Source organism: Tachysurus fulvidraco, chromosome 13 (genome assembly GCF_022655615.1).
Source record: "Tachysurus fulvidraco isolate hzauxx_2018 chromosome 13, HZAU_PFXX_2.0, whole genome shotgun sequence".
Classification (NCBI taxonomy): domain Eukaryota; kingdom Metazoa; phylum Chordata; class Actinopteri; order Siluriformes; family Bagridae; genus Tachysurus; species Tachysurus fulvidraco.
This window is the reverse complement of record NC_062530.1, coordinates 2,959,107-2,983,550: the sequence shown is the minus strand read 5'-3', so window position 1 is coordinate 2,983,550 and position 24,444 is coordinate 2,959,107. Positions and strand designations below refer to the sequence as shown.

The window sequence follows — 24,444 nt, the reverse complement described above, 5'->3', positions numbered from 1 at the left end:
GTCTGTTGCTATATTAAAAAAAATAAAATTATATCATAAAAAAGATAAAGTGAAATGTGACCGTGCTTCACTGCACTGTTTTTCAATTCCTTGTATATGTGGGTCTCTGACAGGTCATTACAGTCTGAGGTCTGGTTATCATAGCTTCACTCACTCTCTGAATAAGTCGGCTGCTAATTTTATCAGCGCATAGCAGGAGACAATTAATGTGGACTTTCAACCATCAGAGACGCGTCAAAAACAAACAGCTTTCTTCAGCTGGATTCGGTTTTACGAACAGCGGGTGTCGTCTCCAGCCTGAAACCTTTATATAACTAGGAGATTTTCTTTCCTTTTTGTATCTTTCTTTTTATATATATATATATATATATATATATATATATATATATATATATATATATATATATATATATATATACTGTATCTGTGCTTTAGTTTCTGTGTCCTGGGAATAAAGAATGTTATTGTGTAAAACTTTTGCAGTATTAAACTGTGAGTGATCATAATTATTCCTGAGTAACTGTTTGAGCCTAGTCAGGATCGTCGTGGACACAAAGCGTGGGAATAGAGTGGGAATAGAGTGGGAATACAGTGGGAATAGACATTGAGGGGTAAATTGGTGTCATGAATCCACTTCTCAGCAAGTTTTCTGATTGATGGTGAAAACTGGAGAACCTCAAAGAAACACAGGGAGAACACAATCGAGCAAAATCGAACCAGGGACCATGAAGTGATAGAAATAATGTGAAATTGTTTTCTATAAATAAATAAATAAATAAATTAATAATCTACAAATAAAACCAGATGATGTCAAGCTTCAAATTATACTGCGTTCTTAAAAAAGCTTTCTTGGAGTTTTGTATTAAACCCTGGGGCTGTGTACAGTAGTCCCTTATATATCTATCTTTATATATATATATATATATATATATATATATATATATATATATATATATATATATATATATATATATATATAAGGTTCATAAGGTTCATAAAAGGTCCTTTGTCTTAAGGGTGCTTTGTGAAGTACAATGTAAGGTTTGTAGTTATCTTTGTAGTGGAAAAAAGGCTCTTTGGACTATAAAATGTTCTTTATGGCACAAAGAAAAAAACGTTCACTGAAAGTTTTTTTTTTGGAATGGAAAATCCTCTATGGGATTATTGTGAAAACCCCTTTTTGATTCTTCCTGCCACTTTTTTTAAGAGTGTGAGTTTGACAGCTATTGAGCGAGAAAAGTGAAGGCTAACGTTCTTCCTCCAAGACACCTGAAGTGAGCTAAGTGCTGTTCATGATGCATCACAGTGCACTACAACACACCAGGAGGAAAGAGCGATCCATCCTCTTCCTCATCCAGACTCTGACAATCGTCTAGTATTACTGAGAGGAACAAGAGAGATAGAGAGAGAGAGAGAGAGAGAGAGAGAGAGAGAGAGAGAGAGAGAGAGAGAGAGAGAGAGAGAGAGAGAGAGAGAGAGAGAGATGTTCTGTTCTTTACGGTATCCACACTCTCATTCTGATTATATGAATTAGAAGGGTTAATCTTATAGCAGGTATCAATAATGTTGAACATTTTTATTTTAGAGTAGAAAGATTTGTGGTGAAGAAAAAAAAATGTTAATATGAAAAACTTGTGTAAATCTTAAAGACTCAGTTGTGTGTTAGACCTCTGACGACAAGGTCACCTACGAGCTCTGAGCAATCACTGTCAGGTGGAAGAATGGACGGAGTAAAGTGTGTGTGTGTGTGTGTGTGTGTGTGTGTGTGTGTGTGTGTGTGTGTGTGTGTGTGTGTGTGTGTGTGTGTGTGTGTGTGTGTGTGTGTGTGTGTGTGTGTGTGTGTGTGTGTGTGTGTGTGTGTGTGTGTGTGTGTGTGTGGTGGGGGGCATAAATGACAGCTTCTTTGTGCTTCTCACTCACTCACTCACCCACACACTCACGCTCTTCCTCTTTCTGTCTCATTGCAGATCAGAATACGAGCTGGACTATGACTGCTACCAGGAGAACCTCTATGACAGGTACTAACATCCCCATGACACGCTTTTTCACTCCGAGTGCCATGTGTCAGATAGGACAAGGGCTGGAAACCACCTGAACCTGAATAGACGTCTGTCTGTCTCAGCATCTGTACATGCTCTACTTTACAGGAATGACTAGCTACAGACAATAATGCAAACTAATTTGAATAACAATGCGGTGGGAGGTGGAGCCAAAACACACAGCATTTATTTCTTTATTTTATTTATTTGTTTGTTTATTTCTTTTTACAAATCTGTCAGGAATTTTTCTCTCGGAAAATACATTTGTGTCAGCAAGTAAGTCATCATGTACCCAAAAGTAGGTGGGAGCTGAAAAATGGTGGGGAAAAAAGTCTGGGACAAAGTCATTTCATTGGCATGGAGATAATTATTTTAATTATAAAGAACTTAAAAACAAAAAGGAAATGCAGTGTAGAACGCGCTCCTTCGTGATTCGTAATTTCCGTAATTTTATTGTGGTCTGCTGCGTCGTCAATAACTCAAGAAAATCTGCGTCATCAAATATTCCAGCATTATTGTTGCATTCTAGAGTAACTCGGTGCTGTTTAGATGACATAGGTACTGTATGTGTGTGGGATTTCTCCAGTGACTTTGCTTATTGTTGCAGAAAATAAGCTTTAAATCCAATCATCCAAGTTATAAAGTCTAGAAATGAACTCCAGAGTCACATGACTTGACCTTTGGCTAAATCTGAAAGAATAAAAATTTGAAGTTGAGTAAGAGTGTGTTATTAGTAGAAACCCAACTAGGCTCCAGTAGTAGATGAGTTTCCTGTTCGGTGTAATGACATTTAAAGTCCCTGACATCCTCTGTAAGTCCTGTTTAATCACTCGTTCACATTTAATCCCAATCTTTTTCACGACACGTCCATGCTTTAAAAATACTGAGGGAGATTTTACTGATGTGTTTTATATTGTAGAATATCTTGAATTCAGATTTCAGACATTTAAAATACTCAGTATTATGGAACAGGAAGTGCTGAAATTCAACTGCTGCTATCACATAAGTGTATTGTATTGTCAAACAGACAATACAGTACACTAGAGGACAGATACACAAAATACAGTAAATTGTGCAAAAATAAAAGAATCTGAACAAAGAGGGTTCGAGTAAACACACATAGGGCCTTTTTACACCTGGTCACTCCATGTGTTTTCTCTGATCCGATAGCTATCTGATTTGTTAAAACTGTTCCATTTACATTAGGCCACATGAATGTGTCTTGGCGAATCGGATATCGATCCGTTCTTTCTACTCCCGCCCAATATGCAAATATATTTTCCCTCATTTCCGGGGTAATTGAAATGGAACACATTTTGGTGTATGCGGTTTTCAGAATGCAATCAAAAAGAAGACGAAAAAAATTGTTATGATGGCTATGCTATAAAAAACTGGTTTCTGGTGCAATGTACGACTCGTGAGTCACCTGCGAGTGACGTACTTCCGTTTGGGAGGAGTTTAGCGCTGACGTATGTGGCTTGAACAACAACATTCATTTACACGCATGGTCTTTTTACCATCGGATAGTTATCTGATCACAAAAAAGCATGAAGTGACCAGGTGTAAAAAAACCCTTAGATTTATGTAGCTCTATTTTGTTTTATTTAGCTCTTTGTTGTTTTATGTAGCTCTGTGTTTTATGTAGCTCTACTTTGTTTTATTTAGCTCTTTGTTGTTTTATGTAGCTCTGTGTTTTATGTAGCTCTGTGTTTTATGTAGCTCTATTTTGTTTTATTTAGCTCTTTGTTGTTTTATGTAGCTCTGTGTTGTTTTACGTAGCTCTGTGTTTTATGTAGCTCTATATTGTTTTAAGTAGGTCTATTTTGTTTTATGTAGCTCAGTGTTATTTTATGTAGCTCTGTGTTGTTTTATGAAGCTCTATTTTGTTGTATGTAGATTTGTGTTGTTTTACGTAGCTCTATATTGTTTTATGGAGCTCTGTGTTGTTTTATGTAGCTCTATTTTGCTTTATGTGGCTCTGTGTTGCTTTATGTAGCTCTGTGTTGTTTTATGTAGCTCTATTTTGCTTTATGTGGCTCTGTGTTGCTTTATGTAGCTCTGTGTTGCTTTATGTAGCTCTATGTGTGTTGTTTTACAGTATGTAGCTCTATTTTGTTTTAGTAAATCCATGGTCGTTCTTTGTGTTAATCACAGAGAGAGATAAATAGGTATAAATGTAGTATAAGTTAATTAATATATTACTGATACAATATAGAAACGAATGTGCTCTCATCAGGAAAGTTCTCAGCTTCTGGAAGAAAACAGGAGCTCCACTTCCTCACACCACCCCATCTGTAATTATTTTCCTCTAACAGCATGACTGGAAGTCATTTATTCTTGACTTATTATCATTCAGAAGCTTCTGCAGAGTCAAAGTTTTATAAACTTTCGCTTTCTGAACATACACAGAGATGGGCAGAGGCGTGAGACCTGCTGACAAAGCATGCAGCGAGTGTAAGAGAGAGCACACACAGTCCTGAACTGTGCATGCTGACATTATTCCCCGTGTGATAAATGACTTCGGTTTGCTCTGTGTGTTTCTGTGCCTGTGAGAATGTCGAATTATGCAATTATGCAAAAGTTTAATTCAAGTGAGGTTTTCAGTTCGCTCTCGCTGTCTTTCTCTCTCTTTCGCTCCCTCAGTGTGTGTGTGTGTGTGTGTGTGTCTGTGTGTGTGCTTGCATTTCTGTTTTATTCATTTGTACACATAATTGCTGTGGGAGATAACAACCTCCCTCGTGCAGCGTGAAGGGGACGCGGGTCATTCATAAACCGTAAAGTCAGCACATTTAGATTTGACTCACAGCAAAACGCAGACCTGCAGACAAACAAACACGATTACCTGCAAACCTGCTTCACAAAACACACACGTGCAAATCACCATTACACAAAGCTTCTAAACGAACAGAGCACTAAAAAGCTAGTAGCTTTTAATACAAATATGTTAAATTGCCTGTAGTGCATGACTGATTTTTACGGCAAACTCTGATACAGTGTTACAGAAAATCCATGCATTCTGACTTATTGGGGAAAAAAACAGGTTCTACACTAAAATACTGTAAATGTATAAAATATAAAGATTTATCTTACAATAAAATCTTAAAATTTTAGATGGAAAGCTATCGGTTATAGACCACTGTATAATATTGTTTTATTGTTTATCAGGCATGCAGCTGTTAATTGTATGTGTTTAGAGTTACTGTTGGGTTTTGTGTGTGTGTGTGTGTGTGTGTGTGTGTGTGTGTGTGTGTGTGTGTGTGTGTGTGTGTGTGTGAGAGAGAGAGAGAGAGAGAGAGAGAGAGAGAGAGAGAGAGAGAGAGAGAGAGAATCTGTCAACACTCATTAGACCATTTTTTCCCATAATGGTACTGTAATGAGGCATGATCATAGCTCATAACATTTTGCAATAGAAAGCAAACTAGCATGTGTGTGTGTGTGTGTGTGTGTGTGTGTGTGTGTGTGTGTGTGTGTGTGTGTGTGTGTGTGTGTGTGTGTGTGTGTGTGTGTGTGTGTGTGTGTGTGTGTGAAAGAAAGAAAGAAAGAAAGAAAGAAAGAAAGAAAGAAAGAAAGAAAGAAAGAAAGAAAGAAAGAACTGGCAAATATGTAAAAGAATAGAGAGGAGAAGTGATAATGGGTAAGAGGATGAGTTAAGTTGAGTGATGCAGAGACAAAGGGAAGATGGGTGAGGGAAGAGGACGATGAGGAATAGGGGTGTGACCAAGGGAGGTGCGGATGAGTGAGGGAATAGGAGGATAATCAGTGAGGGAGGAGGAAGAGGAGGAAGAGGAGTAAGGAGGAGGAGGGTTGAGGGATGAGGAGATGAGTGAGGGAAAAGGAGGAAAAGGAGGAAGAAGAGTATGATTAAGGTCCAAGGAGGCTGAGAGAGGGAAGAAGAGGATGATCAGTGAAGGAGGATGTTAGGGAGGAAGAGGAAGATGCATGAGGGAAAGAGTTGGAAGAAGAGGAGTATGACCAAAGTAGGTGGTGGATGAGTGGAGAAGAAGGTGGAAGAAGATGAGTATGACCAAAGGAGGTGGAGTATGAGTGAAGGAGGAGGAGGAGGAGGATGATCAGTGAAGGATGATGAGTAAAGGAGGAAGAGGAAAAGAAGGGAGGATGAGTGAGGGAGGAGGAGGAGGGGAAGCTGGCAGTATATAAAATGAGCCCATCACTGTGGAGGCCTGTGTGGAGTGAGGAGCTAATTCAGCTGCTACTCACTGATGGGTGGTAAACGCCTGTCCGCCCCCCCCCCCCCCCTGTCCTGTGTGTGTGTGTGTGTGTGTGTGTGTGTGTGTGTGTGTGTGGTTAACAGTGACAGTGGTTATGGTAGGATTGCAGAACTCTCTGTAGAAGAGGAAGCCCACTGCGATTGTCTCAGTGAGGAATCCCTTTTCTTTCAGTCTGCACATCAAAGCTTGCTGTTCTTCCTCCACAGAGCAGCTCCAGCACTTTACGCTTTAAAAAGCACACAGTCGGATGCAGTGGCAGAGATATTGCCTCGCCGCTGCTGTGGAGGTCCGCAGATCCATTTCAGAACATTTTCACATCCTGGTGTGAACACAGTATTCTCTCTCCACCGTATGCTAGAGTTTTTTCATAGAAAACCAGGACTGTTTAAGAGGCTCTCTCTGTAATTTACTGCACTTATGCTCAAATCACATGGATGCTGCTTTCTCGTACCAATTAACTACAATCACACCAAAGCTTGGTTGTAAAGTACACACTTGAGTGTTTTAACCTAACATGTGGTTACCACTGATGTAAAAAATTAAAATAAAATAATAAAATCTCAACTCTAAAACCATGTGGAAGTGAAAGCAAAGAGAATTTATTGATTACGTTGGGATTGGAAATTTGGGTAAGAAAAGAAAATAATCGATGATGTGATGAAGAGTTACTGTATCTTTGTCCTGAAGGGACAAATTTACTCACTCACTTTCTACCGCTTTATCCGAACTACCTTGGGTCACGGGGAGCCTGTGCCTATCTCAGGTGTCATCGGGCATCAAGGCAGGATACACCCTGGACGGAGTGCCAACCCATCGCAGGGCACACACACACACTCTCATTCACTCACACACTACGGACAATTTTTCAAGAGATGCCAATCAACCGTCCCCCAGTCTTTGGACTGGGGGAGGAACCCGGAGTACCCGGAGGAAACCCCCAAGGTACGGGGAGAACATGCAAACTCTGCACACACAAGGTGGAGGTGGGAATCGAACCCCGACCCTGGAGGTGTGAGGCGAACGTGCTAACCACTAAGCCACCGTGCCCCCGGGACAAATTTATTTATTCTTAAATTAAAATTATTTTGTAATTAATTAATGAACTGTCTAAACTGAATAAACTACAGAGAGAGAAGAAAGAAAGAAAGAAAGAAAGAAAGAAAGAAAGAAAGAAAGAAAGAAAGAAAGAAAGAAAGAAAGAAAGAAAGAAAGAAAGAACATGTATATTTTGTTTGTTGTTTTTTCTTCATCTTGGTCAATACTTGATTTTGTTTCATTTTATTTTGGATATAACAAAATAGTGGCCCAAAGAAAAAGCTCAAAGCCTCTTTTGCACAGGATATAATGAAATCTTTATCGATATGTCAGTCCAGATGGGATATTTATTACCTGGAGTTATTTCCACTCCTCATTGTAGAGAAGGCAAAATATGCTGTAATCTTTCAAGACACAGGAACACTCTGTGCATAAAAAGTATTGACGTGATGGATTTGGATTCTCGGGGTAATCAGTAATAATTACATTGCTTGACTAATCCAGTCTTCTCTCAGGCGCATCACAATAATCCACTTTTTAAAACATTCCACAAAAGAAGAAAAGAAACCTCTGAGGACAAAGTTAAAGCTGTAAATGACTGAAGTATGAAGGTTGACACCGGACATCTAAATAAACATTAGCAAACGAACGCATTCTGTGCGGTGCCCAAGAAGGAACGGTGTAATTATTTACTCTGTCTTATCTGCTTAGTCATGGATTAGGAGCTTAAAGGCTTTTTCACATCTTAATCTTAATCCTGTCTCCTTGATACACTCACAATCAGCAGACTGCTTCATCTGTCACTCAACACTCTGATACGATCTTGCCTGGTCGCTACAGCTTTAATCTACACTCATGATGATAATGAACATCTTTCTAACAAACATAATTAAACACAAGTGTCCGGCGAATTCAGCACCTGGAGGGCCGCTAATTAAGAAAGTTACGGAAAGGTACCGCAAACTGAGAAGAGTGTGTTTAAATGTCCTAATGTGGTTAAAAATGCAGATACTGTAGATGCAGATGCAGAAAGATACACATTTTTGAAAAAAACAAATAGAAAAATCTTATCCAAATTATATTACTTGTAGGGGTTTCTAAATGCAATATTCAAGTCCATATTCTTACAAATGAATCGAAAAGCTGTCACCTGATATACATATTCGAGCCGAGACTTAAGATCTAGCAGACTCACCAAAGTAGACTCTGTAGTCTCATGTTCATTTATGCTGATTTCTTAACAATAGCTACAATTAATCATTTTTTTTGCTCTTTTTTTACCAAAAATTGAACACGTCTTTTTGCCTAGATGGTACACATATTTCAGTATGCTCCTCATAATAATGTGAACACTGAGTATAAATAAACCAATATTTGAACTTGTTTATGCTAATAAAATATACTGCAGAGCAAAAGGCTCCATTCATCCCATCACCATCACACCACATAGCAAAAATCTCTTCTCGCTTTCCTGATGCTAAACAATATAGTGCTGGATCTGCAAAAACCAATAAAAATAACAAAAAGCATTTTATCTTACATTCATATATTATGCAGTGATGATTCAGCAATAGAAAAAATGTCTAATTAGCCATCGTAAGTATGGGAATAAAATACACAAGGGCATAATGTTATAGGAAAATTATCACTGATTGTTGGAGTGTTTATTCCTCTTATAATAATTGCAAGCCCCAGCGCTGCCAAGCTGCCACTGTTGAGCCACCTTGAGCAAGGCCCTCAACCTTCAGAGCTTCAGGGGCACTGTATCATAGCTCACCCATGCACTCCGACCCCAACCTCCTCATTTGGGATATGTTAAGAAAAGAATTCTACTGTGCTGTATATGTGGCAATAATAAAGGATTCTATGCCTTCCTTTCCATTATACCACAGTGGTTAATGATGATTAAACTATCCTCAAAATTCATAGTTTTTATCAGTTTATAGATACTATTAATCATTGCAAAACAAGATATAATTTTTTATGCAATATCTTTTTTCTCACTCTTCAAGTTATTATGATTATGTATATCTCCTATGACTGAGATTATGAAAGAAAACCTCAGGCTAGTGATAATCGAACAGCTGTTTTTGTCTTGCTATTCAATCAGATTAAAGTTAGCAACAAACTGCAAAAGTAAAAACTCTCCCCTACAAAACTTTTGATATTTTTTTATTGTCACTCTCTCTTTCTGTGTGTGATGTAATGGCTGGTATCAGAAACCGACGTAACACAAGCTCCTAAAATCTCCCATCATCGTCTCCTCGCCACCGAGCTTTTGATAGGCTTTGACAGCAGCAATTTGATTTTGTAGAAGATAAAAGCTTCTTACTACTGTTCATAAGGAAGAAAGAGTGCCTCGAGATTGAGCGACTGAAGAGAAAGAAGATTACAGAGCAGGCTGGTGGAGGAAAAAGAAGAGTTTTAAAACTGGGCTACAATAGAGAAATATTGCCATAGAACAGCCTGAATAAGAGACGTTTTTCCTCCACTGTAATATTCTCTTAGTTCTTCTCTATGTGAGGAATTCCTTCTCCTCCTGGCTGGCTCACTTTTCTCCTGTTTCGGAATGCAAACACTTCCATGCGGGTGAAGTGCATGCATACACACACACACACACAATACACACACACGCAAGCACACACTTCTTGCTGAAATCCAAACATTCTGAAACGGCTGCTGAAATGCAGCAATGATGTGCTCAGATGAAACCTTAAACAGCTGCAATATGAATGCATTAAAGATTAATTTAAAGTAAAAGAAAAATTACTGCATGGGAAATTACTTCAATCAGGATAGGGGGTTATTTTATATATTTTAGATTTCGTGTAGTTTTATAAAATAATAATAATAATAATAATAATAATAATAATAATAATAATAATAATAATAATAATGTATATCTCTACAAAAACCTAAATTGCTTGTATTACTTCTCTAGCATGCATTAGCATTGAATATACCTCTTTCAGAAATCCTGTCAGGTTGGTCCTAAACTTTGTCAGAAATCTTCTTAGGTTAGCTTGTAAGATTACATTATTATGATGCTAGTGTTGGCAGGAGAACTAAATGAAAGAATCTTTAGAATAAAGCATAAAAATATTTAATAAATCTTCATGGGTTCACTTAAATTTCAGGTCAGATTAGCTCTGCTGCCTAGCATTTGCTGCAACAAATAAGTAACATTTATGAATGTGGAATAAAAAGTCTTCAAAAATCCTGTCAGGTTAGCCTTATTAGTTAGCTAATGTTAACAAAATAAAACCACATTTAGAAATGTCGCATAACTTTTTTTTCCGAAATCCTGTCACATTTTCTTATGTTAGGTAATGGGCAAATAATATCAGTCACAATAAGATTTAAAATTTGCTCATGTTCATCTAACCTCAAATACTGCCAGGTTATGTTTTTGCTAACAGTCTAGGTTAGCAGATTTTAGTTACAAAGCTTGCACTATCAGTGAAGCTTATAAACATAATACATCTATATCTCCTCAGAAATTCTGTCACTGGTAACTGCCTAGGGTTAGCATTTACAAAAACGCTAAAATGTATGATTACGATTTCTCTGAGAAAGCTCATTAGCTCCTGGATTGTGACTAACTGCAAGTTTCAGCATTTCTGCTAGCTAACTAGCATTAACTGGAATGTTGTGCAGCTTTGTAAAATATTCTTACAGCAATCTTGCTTCTGTTAGCTAGCTGGCTAAATTAGCAGTAAAGATTAGCACAGGATAATTAACAGTTGAATTAAAAATACTAACAGAAATCCTGTAACGCTAACATTATGAGGGAGATAAGAATCTGTCCTCTCTACACCTTTGCTTTTTATGATGTAGATTGCTGTTATTGTGCTGTGTGTGTGTATGTGTAGATAAACTTGTAACTATAGTGTGCTCATGTGTTCTTCAGGGTGTTTGATTACCAGCGTGTCCCATCGGCGGTGCCTGCACTGCCCCACAGTTCTAGCCTGGCCAAGAGAGCACGCTCGTCTGCTTCCAGGCAGAGACGCAGCCGAGACCGTTCGTCCTCCAAGAGCTCCTCCAGACCCCACTCTTCCAGCAGAGCTAAGTGTACGTGAACACATACTTGAATATACATTTACACATCTCACAGCCAGCCGGTCATTTTCTCAGCAGCTGTTCCAGGGTCCAAAATTTCCAGTCGCATAATAACATCAAAGACAAGACAAAGGCAGGGAAAGTTTTTAGAGCTGAAACTGACAGATCATAGATTTATTTGTTTGTTTGTTTGTTTGTCTGTTTGTTTGTTTCATTGTTTGTTTGTTTATATATTTTTTAAAAAACATGTTAGGCTGACCAAATCAGGGTAAGATGTAGGTATATAGCAAGACTGTTTTCTGTTCTGGCACCGAGGTGGTGGAATGAACTTCCACTAGATGTCCGAACAGCTCAGTCACTGGTTATCTTCAAACGACAGGTGAAGACTTACCTCTTCCTGAAACACTTAACCTAGCACTTATTTTCCCTGTTTGTTTTATGTGTATACTAAAAAGTTTTAGATTGATGGTGTCCTAAGTCTGTAACCTAGTGAACCAGTGTTAATGTATTTATCGACAGAGAGTTAATGTATTTAATGAGAGTTAATGTATTTATGAAGTGAAGTGACGTGACATACAGCTAAGTACGGTGACCCATACTCAGAATTTGTTCTCTGCATTTGACCCATCCAAAGTGCACACACACAGCAGTGAACACACACACACACACACACACACACACACACACACACACACACACACACACACACTCACACTCACACACACACACACACACACACACACACACACACACACACACACACACACACCGTGAACACACACCCGGAGCAGTGGGCAGCCATTTTTATGCTGCGGCGCCCAGGGAGCAGTTGGGGGGTTTGGTGCCTTGCTCAACCCACAACCTTAGAATTACGAGTCAGACTCTCTAACCATTAGGCCACGACTTGCCCCAACTTGCCACGACTTGTCCCGACTTGTCCGCCAAATTCCGTAAATGTAAACGTAATGTAAATATTATATTATATTATATTATATTATATTATATTATATTATATTATATTATATTATATTATATTATATTGTTTATAGCAGTTAATATTCACACCCTCCTGTGTCACCCAAATGAAGATGAGGTTCCCTTTTGAGTCTGGTTTCTCTCAACTTTCTTCCTCTAAGGGAGTTTTTCCTCACCACACTCACTTCAGTCACCTCAGACTTGTTCATTAGGGATAAATACAAGCATTAATTTTAACTTTTGTATAATATTCTTTGTATAATAAACTTTTTTGTACTATAATTCTTAGGTTCTGTAAAGCTGAGACAAAGTCCATTGTTAAAAGCGCTATAGAAATAAAACTTAATTCAATTGAACATATCTCCACAACAAAAATCACAGAAAAACACTGATACCTTAAAGCACAAAGCAGAAACACTGACATAAGTTTAATGTTAATTTTACAATTGATGGACTAATTTTTATTATGAGGAAGAAATTATAGGCGTCTGTGTATCACTGTGTCAAAAGAAAGAGAAATATAATGGTAATTCCTGAAAAGAGGTATTAGGTGATAGTCGGTTTCCACCCAGATGTTGATTATTTTCCTTTAACAGCATGTCTTGAGCGTTTTAATTTGTTTTATTTAATTCATTAATAGTTTCATTTAATGATACTGAACCCTGGGCTTAAAACAAGTTTGCTCTCGTTATCACTTATTATAAAGCAGCTATAAAACGATCTGACGAACCCGATTGACGTCTTCTGTCTCAATAATGCTTAATGTTAAACTGGTAAATGTCTGAAAACCAAAACTGATTTGTTTTCTGTGGATTTTTTCTTTTGGTTTGTTTATGTATTTTATATTTATTCAGTTGTAAAACCAAGATAAATTCTTGTGATTCAAAAACCATAAGGGACAGAAACTTTTGCAATTGACTCTACAGTCTGTTGATTCCTTTAGTATATGACTCGATTTCTGCATGTTTGAGTGCAGCTGAATAATCAGCTAGTCTCAGAAGAAGCTCCAGATGCTATTTTATTAAAAACCTCTTCTCCGTAGCCTTTCTTCCTTTAATGGAGTCAGTCCTATCAGAGCATGCCATTACACCAATTTAACAGAGCAGAAAGAATAGCATGAGAGTGTTCAGAACATGCTATTAGCACCTCAGCGGGTCTCAGGTCACCTCGACGTCTCAGAGCTCCAGGCTCCAAACATTGGATTGTTCACTGAATTGCTCTATAATTTTATTTCTATTTTTTCCACAGTGTCTCGTTTATGTCTTTATTGTTCATTACCTAACAAGATAGGTCATCTAATATTTCTCTCTGTGTATTATAGTGCTTTTTACACTGCCAAGGAGGCACAGAATGATAGTGTAGAGTGGTTATGGGGTTCAAGGGAAGAAAAAAGACTCTCCAGAGTGATTTGTGCATTTGGTTGTTTGAAGTAGGCTCTACAGATGAAGTGATAGCAAGCATGTGGCTCAACTCAAACCCGGTCAATATTTCAGCAAAAAAATCTGGTTTTATGGGCTGTGTTTTACTTTCATTCTGACCTTTTTGTAGTGGGAATTCTCAGTCTCTATCTTGATCTCATTGTGCCTCTGCAGTGAAAATGGAGGAGCTGCAGACCATAAAGCGTGAGTTGACGACGATAAAGGTGCAGATTGATGGCCTGCTGGACAGCCTGGACAAGATGGACAGACAAAGGCAGGAGCACACAGGTCAGTCGTTTCCAGCTACAAAGGTGATCCTCTAACAAGTGTATATGAAAAAATATCTAGACTTAAACGTGATGGGATGTGAAGTAAAAAAAGTTGAGCTTATGTTGCCCCCTAGTGGTCATCTCGGTAAAGTTCCTTTGTCAGTTTTTAGCCATTACATCCATTTATATATACAGTACGCATACCAAGTGGGATTTAATATCATATCTTCAGAGATTTTGAAATCAAGAAGTATTAATATAACGTTTACTTTATTACACTATAACTTTTTTCTGCTTTACAGCTTATTATATCATTTTGAATTTAAGTAAATAAGGATGCTGAGGTTTATTGTGACATGGTGGCACAAAAAATCTTAAACATGAAAACTCTGGATTTTAAGAATCTGTAGTGTTTCATACGGATCTCTGTATTTTTTCCTATCCTAGGGTTCATATATTCATAGAAAACCTTTTTTCAGTACAAATGATTGCATCTTCAGAGAGGGCGGTTCTAGAGGCAGGGCCACACGGGCCCTGGCCCCTGCTGAAATCTGATTGGCCCCTGATTGGCCCCAGTTCCATCAATCATCGACGAGAAGAGCAACCGGAGAATTTTTCACAACGATCACAGATGCAATTCCACCCACAAACCACTGGCAGCAAGCGAGCGTTTGAAAAAGGAATGACTGCCGAAATGTATTTGCACCGTACTGAATAAATTATTTTGTGTGCTTGAATGTACCTTGTACTTGGCCCCTGAATGTAACATGTGGCCCCTTAATGGCCCCTGTTACAGAAAAATTCTAGAACCGCCACTGTCTTCAGAGTAAATGTTGATATCAAACCCATTTCTGCTCTTTAAGATACTCCAAGTGTTTGTTCATCTAAAAAGCAGCTCAAATTTATCTTCAACACTAAAATTGTGTGTATGGTTATAAACAGAAGGAAAAACACCCATCTAAACACACACGTTTTCCATTGCGCCATCATAAGGGAGCATCAGTGTAGTGTTAAAAAAGGTTAAAGAAGCTCTCAGTAGGTCCAGGTTTTTTCAGTCATTTTCATTACACCTCAGTAATTGAAGTTGCTGAATAATATGCTTTAAGATAAATAGCTCAGTTTCAAATAACTGCTAACGATCTGTTAATTAAATCACGGATCTGTGGCGGTGGGAATTCGTGCGTAATTTGTGAAAGCGGTCCACAAGCGCGTTTGTGCTCACTTATACATTTAATACGTTCAATTGTCTCTCTAGTTTTTCTCTAATCTCTGATGGACAGCTCGTTTTTTTTCCATCATGGTTTTTCTTCAGTTCTGTCTAATCCATCCCTGCTTTAATTACAGCTCTGCTGATGATGAGCGATCAATGTGTCTGAGTCAGAAACGTGAACGCGCTTCATCCAGATTTCTCCATCACTTTACCAAATATTAGTCAGAATACAATCCAAATCTCTACAGTGTGAGCAAAAACATGTATAGATTTAAAGGTAGCCATGAAAAGATGAGAAAATTGCAATTTTTTTTCCAATGGAATGTATAGATTTTGTTTTTAGTAGATGATAAAGCAGAAATTTTACTCTGAACTTTGAGGCTTTACGAAGTGTTGCTTCACTGAGTGCTGTCTTATTGTCATGGACTCACTATGAACTACTGAAACGCTCTGGAGTCATGATTAGTGGCGTTTGGCTTTTCTAAATGTTGGCTAGATGTGGATGTGACCTCCATGGCTAACTTTTACTCAGAGTTTAGGCTTAAATGTGTCTCCATGTGCTGCAGGTTCTCCATTTTCTCATGGAGGGAGCTCAGGGGGTTCACCGTACCACCCATCAACCAGCAGTCGAGAGGGATCTCCCAGAACTCCCAGTCCACGCCGCTGTACCAGGAGAGACACTCCGGAGCTTGGAGAGGCGAGCGACGACGAGCCGCACATGGTGACGAGCTTTATTCCATCTAAATTCATTGAGCTTCTGCGTCTTTAAAGATAACCAAACAGTAATCAGTTTCTTTAAAGAGTACAATGCATGACAATGCATGTGTGTGTGTGTGTGTGTGTGTGTGTGTATGTGTCTGGGTCGTTGAGCAATGAGATAAGCACCATAAGGAACGTTGCGAATCACCCTGACAGCTGATAAATGCGTTAAAATGCAAAACTACACCCGGTTCTCTAACCGGCAAAACATGGAAATCTCACACTGAAATAATTCACAGTGAAGTTTTTATCCTCAGTAAACATATCACCCAAAACACCACCTCACAAACAAATAAACAAACAGAAAAGCCATCTAATCACGCCGTTATTACTTTGACAGGTGAGACAGGTTTGCTTGTTGCAGCATAAATTTCCACTAAGCTAGCACATTTTTCTTTCGTTTCCAGATTGCATCTACCTACCACACACACACACACACACACACACACACACACACACACACACACACACACACACACACAAAAGCACTACTTATTAGACAGAAAAGCCAGTGCACTTTTTCTGTCAAGCTTTTTCTGAGCCTTATATAAAAGACAACTATATATAGACACAACTATTATTCCAGAAGCCACGTTACAATTATGTATAATTACCTTGGACCTCTACCTGGTGGCAGTGACAAATGAAGCACGTTTAGCCTCCTTCTGTGTTTCCTGTGCACAAAAGCAAAGCCGTAATTACTCTGCCACTTGGTTAATATTACCAACACCACCACCCCCCATCATTCCCTCACTAGGCTTGTGTTTTTGTTTCAAGGATGTGAAATATTATAGAAATGAACTGCACTATCAGGTTCCTCACATCGACAACCAGCAATTATTTTAACCAAAAAAAAATCCCACTGGGGTAAAAATACTGGCATTTGTATGTGCTTTACTGATTTTCTAAAGTTTTGCAGGTGTTTCTTCAGATCTCTTGAGTTCATGTGATAGAGAAAGATTTGCTTTATAGTCTGTAGACCAAACCCATTTAAGCCAAGGACTTAAAACTGAAAAAGTAAATAAGAAGTGAGAAAATGAAGCAGATCAGGGCCTCGTTTCATAAAGAGTCTAAGAACAAGATTAAGATTAAAAGATTCAAAAAATTTTCAGATTGTAACTATGAAATATATAACTATGAATCTTATCTTCAGAGTTATTTAGGACCAAACAGAGCAACTCTGAACAAGGAAAATACAACAACTTTTATCTTAGAGAGGAGGCGGGGCTTAACCCGTTACTAGGTGACACGTTCTTTTGAAGACTGTGATTGGTTGTCTAATAAAAAAAGGAGTGCTTTTAAAATCTGGTCTATTATAATCCTTTACTTTGTCTCTATGTTAAGATATTTGAGGTTATATTGTGTAGGGATTACGTTCGTGACATCATATTAGACATCTGTATGTTACAAATATTTATGTGTCATTTATGCTCTGTGTCCGAGATGTTATCTTTAATCTGTTTGGTCATAAAATGAATCCTTACACAATCTAATCTGTACCATCTTATTAACTCACTATCGTTATTGAATATTCTATACAACACATTTCTTCTCACTTTTCATTTTTCAGTCATTTTCTCCTCTGATAAAGAAACTCTTAATCCTCTTAAAAAAGTCATCCTCCTTTCTCCTAACACTTTTTGACCTTATGAGCTCCTTAAGGGTTAAGATGCTTTATGAATAACTTTTATCTTTAATATCAATGGGAAACGCCCACATTTCTACGAATTTTCTTATAATTTTGTCACTAAGAGAAATTCTTTGCACTTTTCATGAATACGGGCCCTGTTTTTTTTCCCCTTCAATTGCAGTATGACATAAAAGCAATGGATGGACTTTTATCTTATATGATGACATACAAGACAAAAGCAAATATTCTAATATGTACTTCATGAGCTGCTTACAATAAAATGTTAAATGTTAATCTTAATGCTGGTTAATTATTTATTCCTTATTAGAAACATTAATATATTTATAATATATTGCATTTTAGCTCCAACCACCGAAATGAGCATCAATCAAAATACTTATTTAAATAAATCAGATAATTAATAACATTACACAAATCTAAATACTTATACTTATATACATCTAAATACTTATGCAAAATTCAGCTTCATTGTATTTTTATTTTTATTTATTAATTCTTTTTTGCAAGTGAAGTAAAACAAATATATTAACAAGAAACTATTTCTGTGTATTTTTTCTATTTAAAAAAATCTATAGACTTTTGACCATCCCGATGATCATCGTTTCTAAGTATTCTTCAAGTACAATACACGCTTATGTAAAATACAGTGGTGCAACATCCCTCACTTCCTCCAACTAAGAGTTCTTGTTGTTTTCCAAGCTGTTTTCAATCTGGATGTTCTTCTTTATAAATGATGAGTGCTCTGTTGCTCTTAGCGAGAGCCCATATGTTAGAGAGGAGAGGCTCAGCGAGATCTGACTTGTCTCTCTCTGTCATCACAGCGTGAATTCATTCTCAGCCATTAGGCAGTGTCGCTGGGAAAAAAAACTGATCTGAGATCGGACGCTGTGACTCGTATCTTCGTGTTGTGCTCTGCGAGTGTCATGTTGGTGTTCCTCATAAAGAGTCTCTGTGTCTCTCTCTACTTTAGATGAATCATCCAAATTCTGACATGGAGGACGAAATGTAAACAGGCGCGGCTCAGGTAATTCAGCCCATATATGTGTGCATTCTCTCTCTCACACACACTTGCCCACATACACACACACACACACACACACACACACACACACACACACACACACACACACACACACACACACACACACAAACACACCATGAGTCAGGAGACTGTTGTCTTTCAGTGTGAGAAGTGTGCTTTTCCCTCTGCTGATAACCTTACACTGAATTTTAGTGGTTGAAGATAACACCTTCAGATACCCGGAGCATCTCTGAGAGCAGAAAAGCGTTTAATGTCACCATTAACTTTGAAGATTCAAACATTTGTGTAAAAAGCATTTTTTTCTATGAAAATCTCATCTCTAGTATTGTAAAGAAAAACAGAAATAGTGCTGAAACTCTACAAAGTCCTGACTGTCTATTTTCATATGAGCTTCATATTAACACCTCTGTGGAGTGAGAGATGATAAAGACACTCAATCATCAACATGAACACAATAAAAATAGGAGAAAACTCTATTTTTTGGCATCCAGAAAGAGGAATTTAGTGGAATGCTGGTTTTGTTTTTTTTATTCCTTCCATTAAGGCCCATGTAGCAATAATATATGCAGCTAAATGTCCTGACATATCGGCCCACTCTATTAAACAGTAAGCCCTTAAATCACTGTTTTATTAATGTTTATTAATTCTTAATTGTTTATACACCATTAACTTTATACCAACTGCTGGTTATTGCATTGGCAATGAAATGAAAAGTAGGTTGGCTCGTAAAATAAAGTAACATGGGAACTTACAAGCTGTTAATTAAGCTAATTATATACTAATGATCTGTAGCTTTGTTTCTGCTCCGTTGTTTAGCCGCAGAGGAGAGTTTCTGGATGTTTCTCGCTATCGTCCGTCTCTCTCCTGATCATATTAATTTCTAGCAGCTGAAAAGGCGGAGGCGTGAAGGTAAAAATTTAAAATGTTGCCTGAGAGAATAAACTTGATTAACAGGCCATTAGCTTAATGGAGCTAATGCGTAGGTACTAATTAATAGAAAGTTCTCATGTCTCATCTCTGAATCAGTTTTATAGTACTGTAACCTGCAGTACAGGATTATTTTTTGTTGGATGCTGATTTCACCCTACAGTTTGATCCTACTGCACTGTAATAATATTAGAATTTCATAACTACAGCTAAAATAAGATATATTTAAACCCTGCAAATTATTACTGATAAAAGCTACAGCAAGTTTAGATGAAACTTTTGCACCATGTTGCTTGCTGCCCCGTTGTCCTGCTGCCTCATACATAAATATTAATCTAGTTCTTCATACTAAAAAAAAACACCTGGAAGTAACTATTGTGTGTTTTTGGTAATAATAATTCTGTAGCGGTGAAGAAGTACAGGCTGTTTTGTATAAAATTGGAGGTGAGTTTCAGGTGAGCTCATGTATGTGGAAGCGGGCTGAGTGTAATGCCACATTATCACCATTATCTACAGCCTACTGATCTGATTGGATGCACAGATTTACAAAGGAGCCTATATTTAGTATAACCAGTGCAATATACTGCCGTAATAAGCAGTTTAAAGTTTACAATTAGGTTACTATTTATCTCTAACTTTTATCCCTAATGATCAAGCCTGAGGTGACAGCGGTGAGGAAAAACTCCCTGAAATGATATGAGGAAGAAACCTTGAGAGGAACCAGGATCAGAAGTGATCCACATCCTCATTTAGTTACACTGGACATGAAGAAATGTAAATGTAAATAATTTCCATTCTATAATAGCTTATAGTTGAGCAGAAATGTTGAACAAGAGCTCCCGAGGATCTAACAGGTCACCGCAATTCCAGTGTTCTCCTAATTCCTTCCTACCGAAGTCTTCAAATGACTGTAATGAAAATTCGACCTTAAAGCTGACCAACGTAATAGTTGTTCAAATACAGCGTGACCGTCTCCAGGCGGCCACATCCACAGCAATCCCATGAGTCATTCGCCGTCCATGCACATCTATCCATCAACTCCATTTCTAGCAACATTCCCACTGACACTTTTACTACAGTAGAGTTAGGGTTATCATCATGAGCTCGGCACAAGACACGTATGTCTGTGAATATAACATCTGATTTAAAGTATGAAAGCTGATAAGATGAAGATGAACAGATAAATGCTAATCTGATTTCACAGGAATGAATGATTGATTTCATTATGTTTGTTAATTGTACATATTGTACACACATATTGCACTAACTATATGTATGAGCAATTGCACATTTTCACTTGTCAACTCATTACCTATATATTTATCGGTATATCTGTACAACTGTTCTGAAATTTCTGGAATCTGCTCCTAAGAATTTCACTCACCAAGGCACATGTGCTGTGGTGATGTGACAATAAAGGTGACTTGACTTGACTTGACTTGAATAAATCATAGTGAACTAGCTAGTTCGCTAGACAACAGGCTATCAGTGAGTGTGGCAACTGAGGAAATGTATTTTCATTCATAGAGCAAAATGAAACAATTTATTTTAACATATCATGTCCAAAAGATCAGTTACTAGATATTAATTTCAAAGTCGTGCATTTTTCATAAATATCGGCACAGCAACGATTGAGATAATTGAGGTAGTCACAGCCGTGTCAAGATTTTATTCAGAACAAAAGATTGTTATCTTTTACAGCTTTCTGTCTTTCCTTGGCTTTCACTGATATTCAGCTACCGCTAAGTTTTCAGTCAGGTCTTTAAACATGTAATTATTTCTATCCTATTTCTCCTGTTTGAACAGACTTTTCTGAGCATCACTGTAAAAATTAACCACATGTTGTGTTGTCCATCGACGTTTTCCCCTTAGATGCCACGTTAGTGTTTAATTCACAGAGATGACTTGATAATTCATTCAAATTGGTTTTGAGCACTCTTACTACTGTAAAGATGTATTTGCAGGTATTAGGTAAAGATTTCAACATTCAGCTTCCTCTCTGTCATCTCCAGACCGTTCTGCAGAGTGATGTAGCAAGACAGAAGAGCCGGATATGCAGAAGAAGAAGAACCCGCCTCTGTCTCCATAGCAACAGCTCACGACACGACACACAGTAAATCATATCAGAATAATCCTGGGACTCATCAGTGAAGTTGGAAGTTGTGAGATTTACGTTTAGTTCATTTATTTTAGCACTCGTGTGTACTGGCTGTCATTCCTGTGTGTAGTGTCAGGTGTCATTAAAGGTGCCCTCGTTCTTGCTAGAACTTTATTAAACGGTGTCATTTGAATGTATTTTTTAATTCTAGGAATTCTTCAGATCTCCTCCAATTACATACTTATGTAATGCCAATTCCACCTGCTTTAACATTAATGTGTTCAGGTTAAAATATTTTATTATTGTTCCATAGGATTGAGGACACAAGCACAGGACATGATAAAAGAAACCTTTATACTTATCTTCTTGAGCTTTCTTTCTTTCTTTCTTTCTTTCTTCAACCTACTTCTCAGTTGAAGTTGAAATTTACTCTTTCTGTTTTTCTTTCTTTCTTTTTTATTCCTTCCTTCCTTCCTTCCTTCCTTCCTTCCTTCACCCTACATCCTTTTGAAGCAGATTACTCTTTCTTTCTTTCTTTCTTTCTTTCTTTCTTTCTTTCTTTCTTTCCTTGCTTCAACCTACTTCTCAGTTGAAGTTGAAATTTACTCTTTCTGTTTTTCTTTCTTTCTTTTTTATTCCTTCCTTCCTTCCTTCCTTCCTTCCTTCCCTCCTTCCTTCCTTCCTTCCTTCCATCACCCTACATCCTTTTGAAGCAGATTTACTCTTTCTTTCTTTCTTTCTTTCTTTCTTTCTTTCTTTCTTTCTTTCTTTCTTTCTTTCTTTCTTTCTTTCTTTCTTTCCTTTCTCATTTCCAGCTTACATCTCTACAGACTCGGATGTTTTGTTAATCGCACAATGAGACACAATGACAGATTCTCTTCTTCTGTGTTCATGGTACTTCGGACTGAAAGTGTAATCATGTGGGTCAGCGTGTAATAATGTGTAATATTGTAAAACTTTGTTTTCCGTGTTTCCTGCTGTCTGATTTTATCTTACTTTTTGTTTTTAATCTTGAAAAAGAGAACAAATAAAAGAAATATCTAAGACTCTTTCATTAGAGTCGTTGTGCTCTTTGTGAGAAACGGCTTCTTTCCTTCTTCTTACAGTCCTATTCAACTCATTCTACAGTAATGCACATTTTATTTATTGGTAAAAGAAAAGTGTTCCATAATTAGGTAATAATGCACCAGTTTGTTCTTATAATCACTCAGAGGGAAAGAATGGAAGCGGATATACCTGAGGGTGCAATACAAAAAAAAAAAATGATGGAAAAACAGAAAGAAAAAGAAAAGCTACAGGCACACTGCACAACGTGATGTTAAGTCGATAGCTTGCACAGTTTCAGGCCAGCTGCAGCAGAGGGACAAAACCTGCTTCTGTGCCAGAAATACCACACAATCATCACATTTGTGCTTGTGACAAAAGATAGCAACAAAAGAAGCAAGTGCAGAGCGACCATTTGCTCCGCAGTGTGAGTGAAGTGAGTGGACAAAACCCTGTGGTTCAGAAAGCTTTCTGGAAGATCTACAGCCTGCTTCTCTAATTTCACAGCCATAAGTGTTTGTATCTGGCAAAGTGGCAAGATCACTCGACACACTTCAAAGTGGCAAGATCACTCGACACACTTCAAAGTGGCATGATCACTCGACACACCCCAAAGTGGCATGATCACTCGACACACCCCAAAGTGGCACGATCACTCAACACACCCAAAGTGGCAAGATCACTCGACACACTTCAAAGTGGCATGATCACTCGACACACCCCAAAGTGGCACGATCACTCGACACACTTCAAAGTGGCACGATCACTCGACACAATTCAAAGTGGCACGATCACTCGACACACCCCAAAGTGGCACAATCACTCAACACACCCCAAAGTGGCAAGATCACTCAACACACTTCAAAGTGGCAAGATCACTCGACACACCCCAAAGTGGCATGATCACTCGACACACCCCAAAGTGGCACAATCACTCAACACACCCCAAAGTGGCAAGATCACTCGACACACTTCAAAGTGGCAAGATCACTTGACACACCCCAAAGTGGCACGATCACTCGACACACCCCAAAGTGGCACATCACTCGACACACTTCAAAGTGGTACTATCACTCAACACACCCCAAAGCGGCATAATCACTCCACACTCCCCAAAGTGGCACGATCACGCAACGCACCCCAAAATGTCATGATCACTCGACACACCCCAAAGTGGCACGATCATTCGACACACCCCAAAGTGGCATGCTCACTCGACGCACCCCAAAGTGGCACGATCACTCGACGCACCCCAAAGTGGCACGATCACTTGACGCACCACAAAGTGGCACGATCACTCGACACACCTAAAATAGGACTGATATTAACGCTACAGAAAAAAAGCTTCACCAAGACAAATAATTAATGAAATTTATACCCAGATGTTATTTTTGATCACAATGAGTTATGAAACAATCATCTTATAACATCTAATTTTACATTTGCAATTTTAAAAACAATATACTGTATATTCTTGTCTCTAAAATGTTTTGTCTCTTTTGTGGATACAGTAATATACATTCAGATAATATTAATATTGGTTACATAAAATTAGTCAGGACACTGTTTGCTTTCAATCTGAGAGAAAAAAAAACTTTTATTTTACTTCAGATATAAATGTTAAAATGAACAAATATAAAATAAAAACGGATCAAATGAACCAGCCAATCAGGTGAGTTATCTCAGTCA

General features: G+C 37.9%; 1 protein-coding gene across 5 annotated transcripts in view; it reads left to right on the top strand.

The window, feature by feature from the left end:
* Nucleotides 1-22,749, top strand: part of LOC113650740 (RNA-binding Raly-like protein) — a 78,389-nt gene extending 55,640 nt beyond the window's left edge. For 3 of the 5 annotated variants that reach the window (XM_047822203.1, XM_027159228.2, XM_027159229.2), the window contains exons 3-8: nt 1,968-2,018; nt 11,214-11,374; nt 13,930-14,043; nt 15,801-15,955; nt 18,615-18,668; nt 21,626-22,748. In XM_047822203.1, coding sequence (XP_047678159.1) covers nt 1,968-2,018; nt 11,214-11,374; nt 13,930-14,043; nt 15,801-15,955; nt 18,615-18,653 — 520 coding nt within the window. In that variant the 3' untranslated portion in view covers nt 18,654-18,668; nt 21,626-22,748. Of the gene's footprint in view, nt 1-1,967; nt 2,019-11,213; nt 11,375-13,929; nt 14,044-15,800; nt 15,956-18,614; nt 18,669-21,625 lie in introns of all 5 variants that reach the window. The other 2 variants (XM_047822202.1, XM_027159227.2) reach the window with 2 other exon arrangements.
* Nucleotides 22,750-24,444: the final 1,695 nt, after the last annotated feature.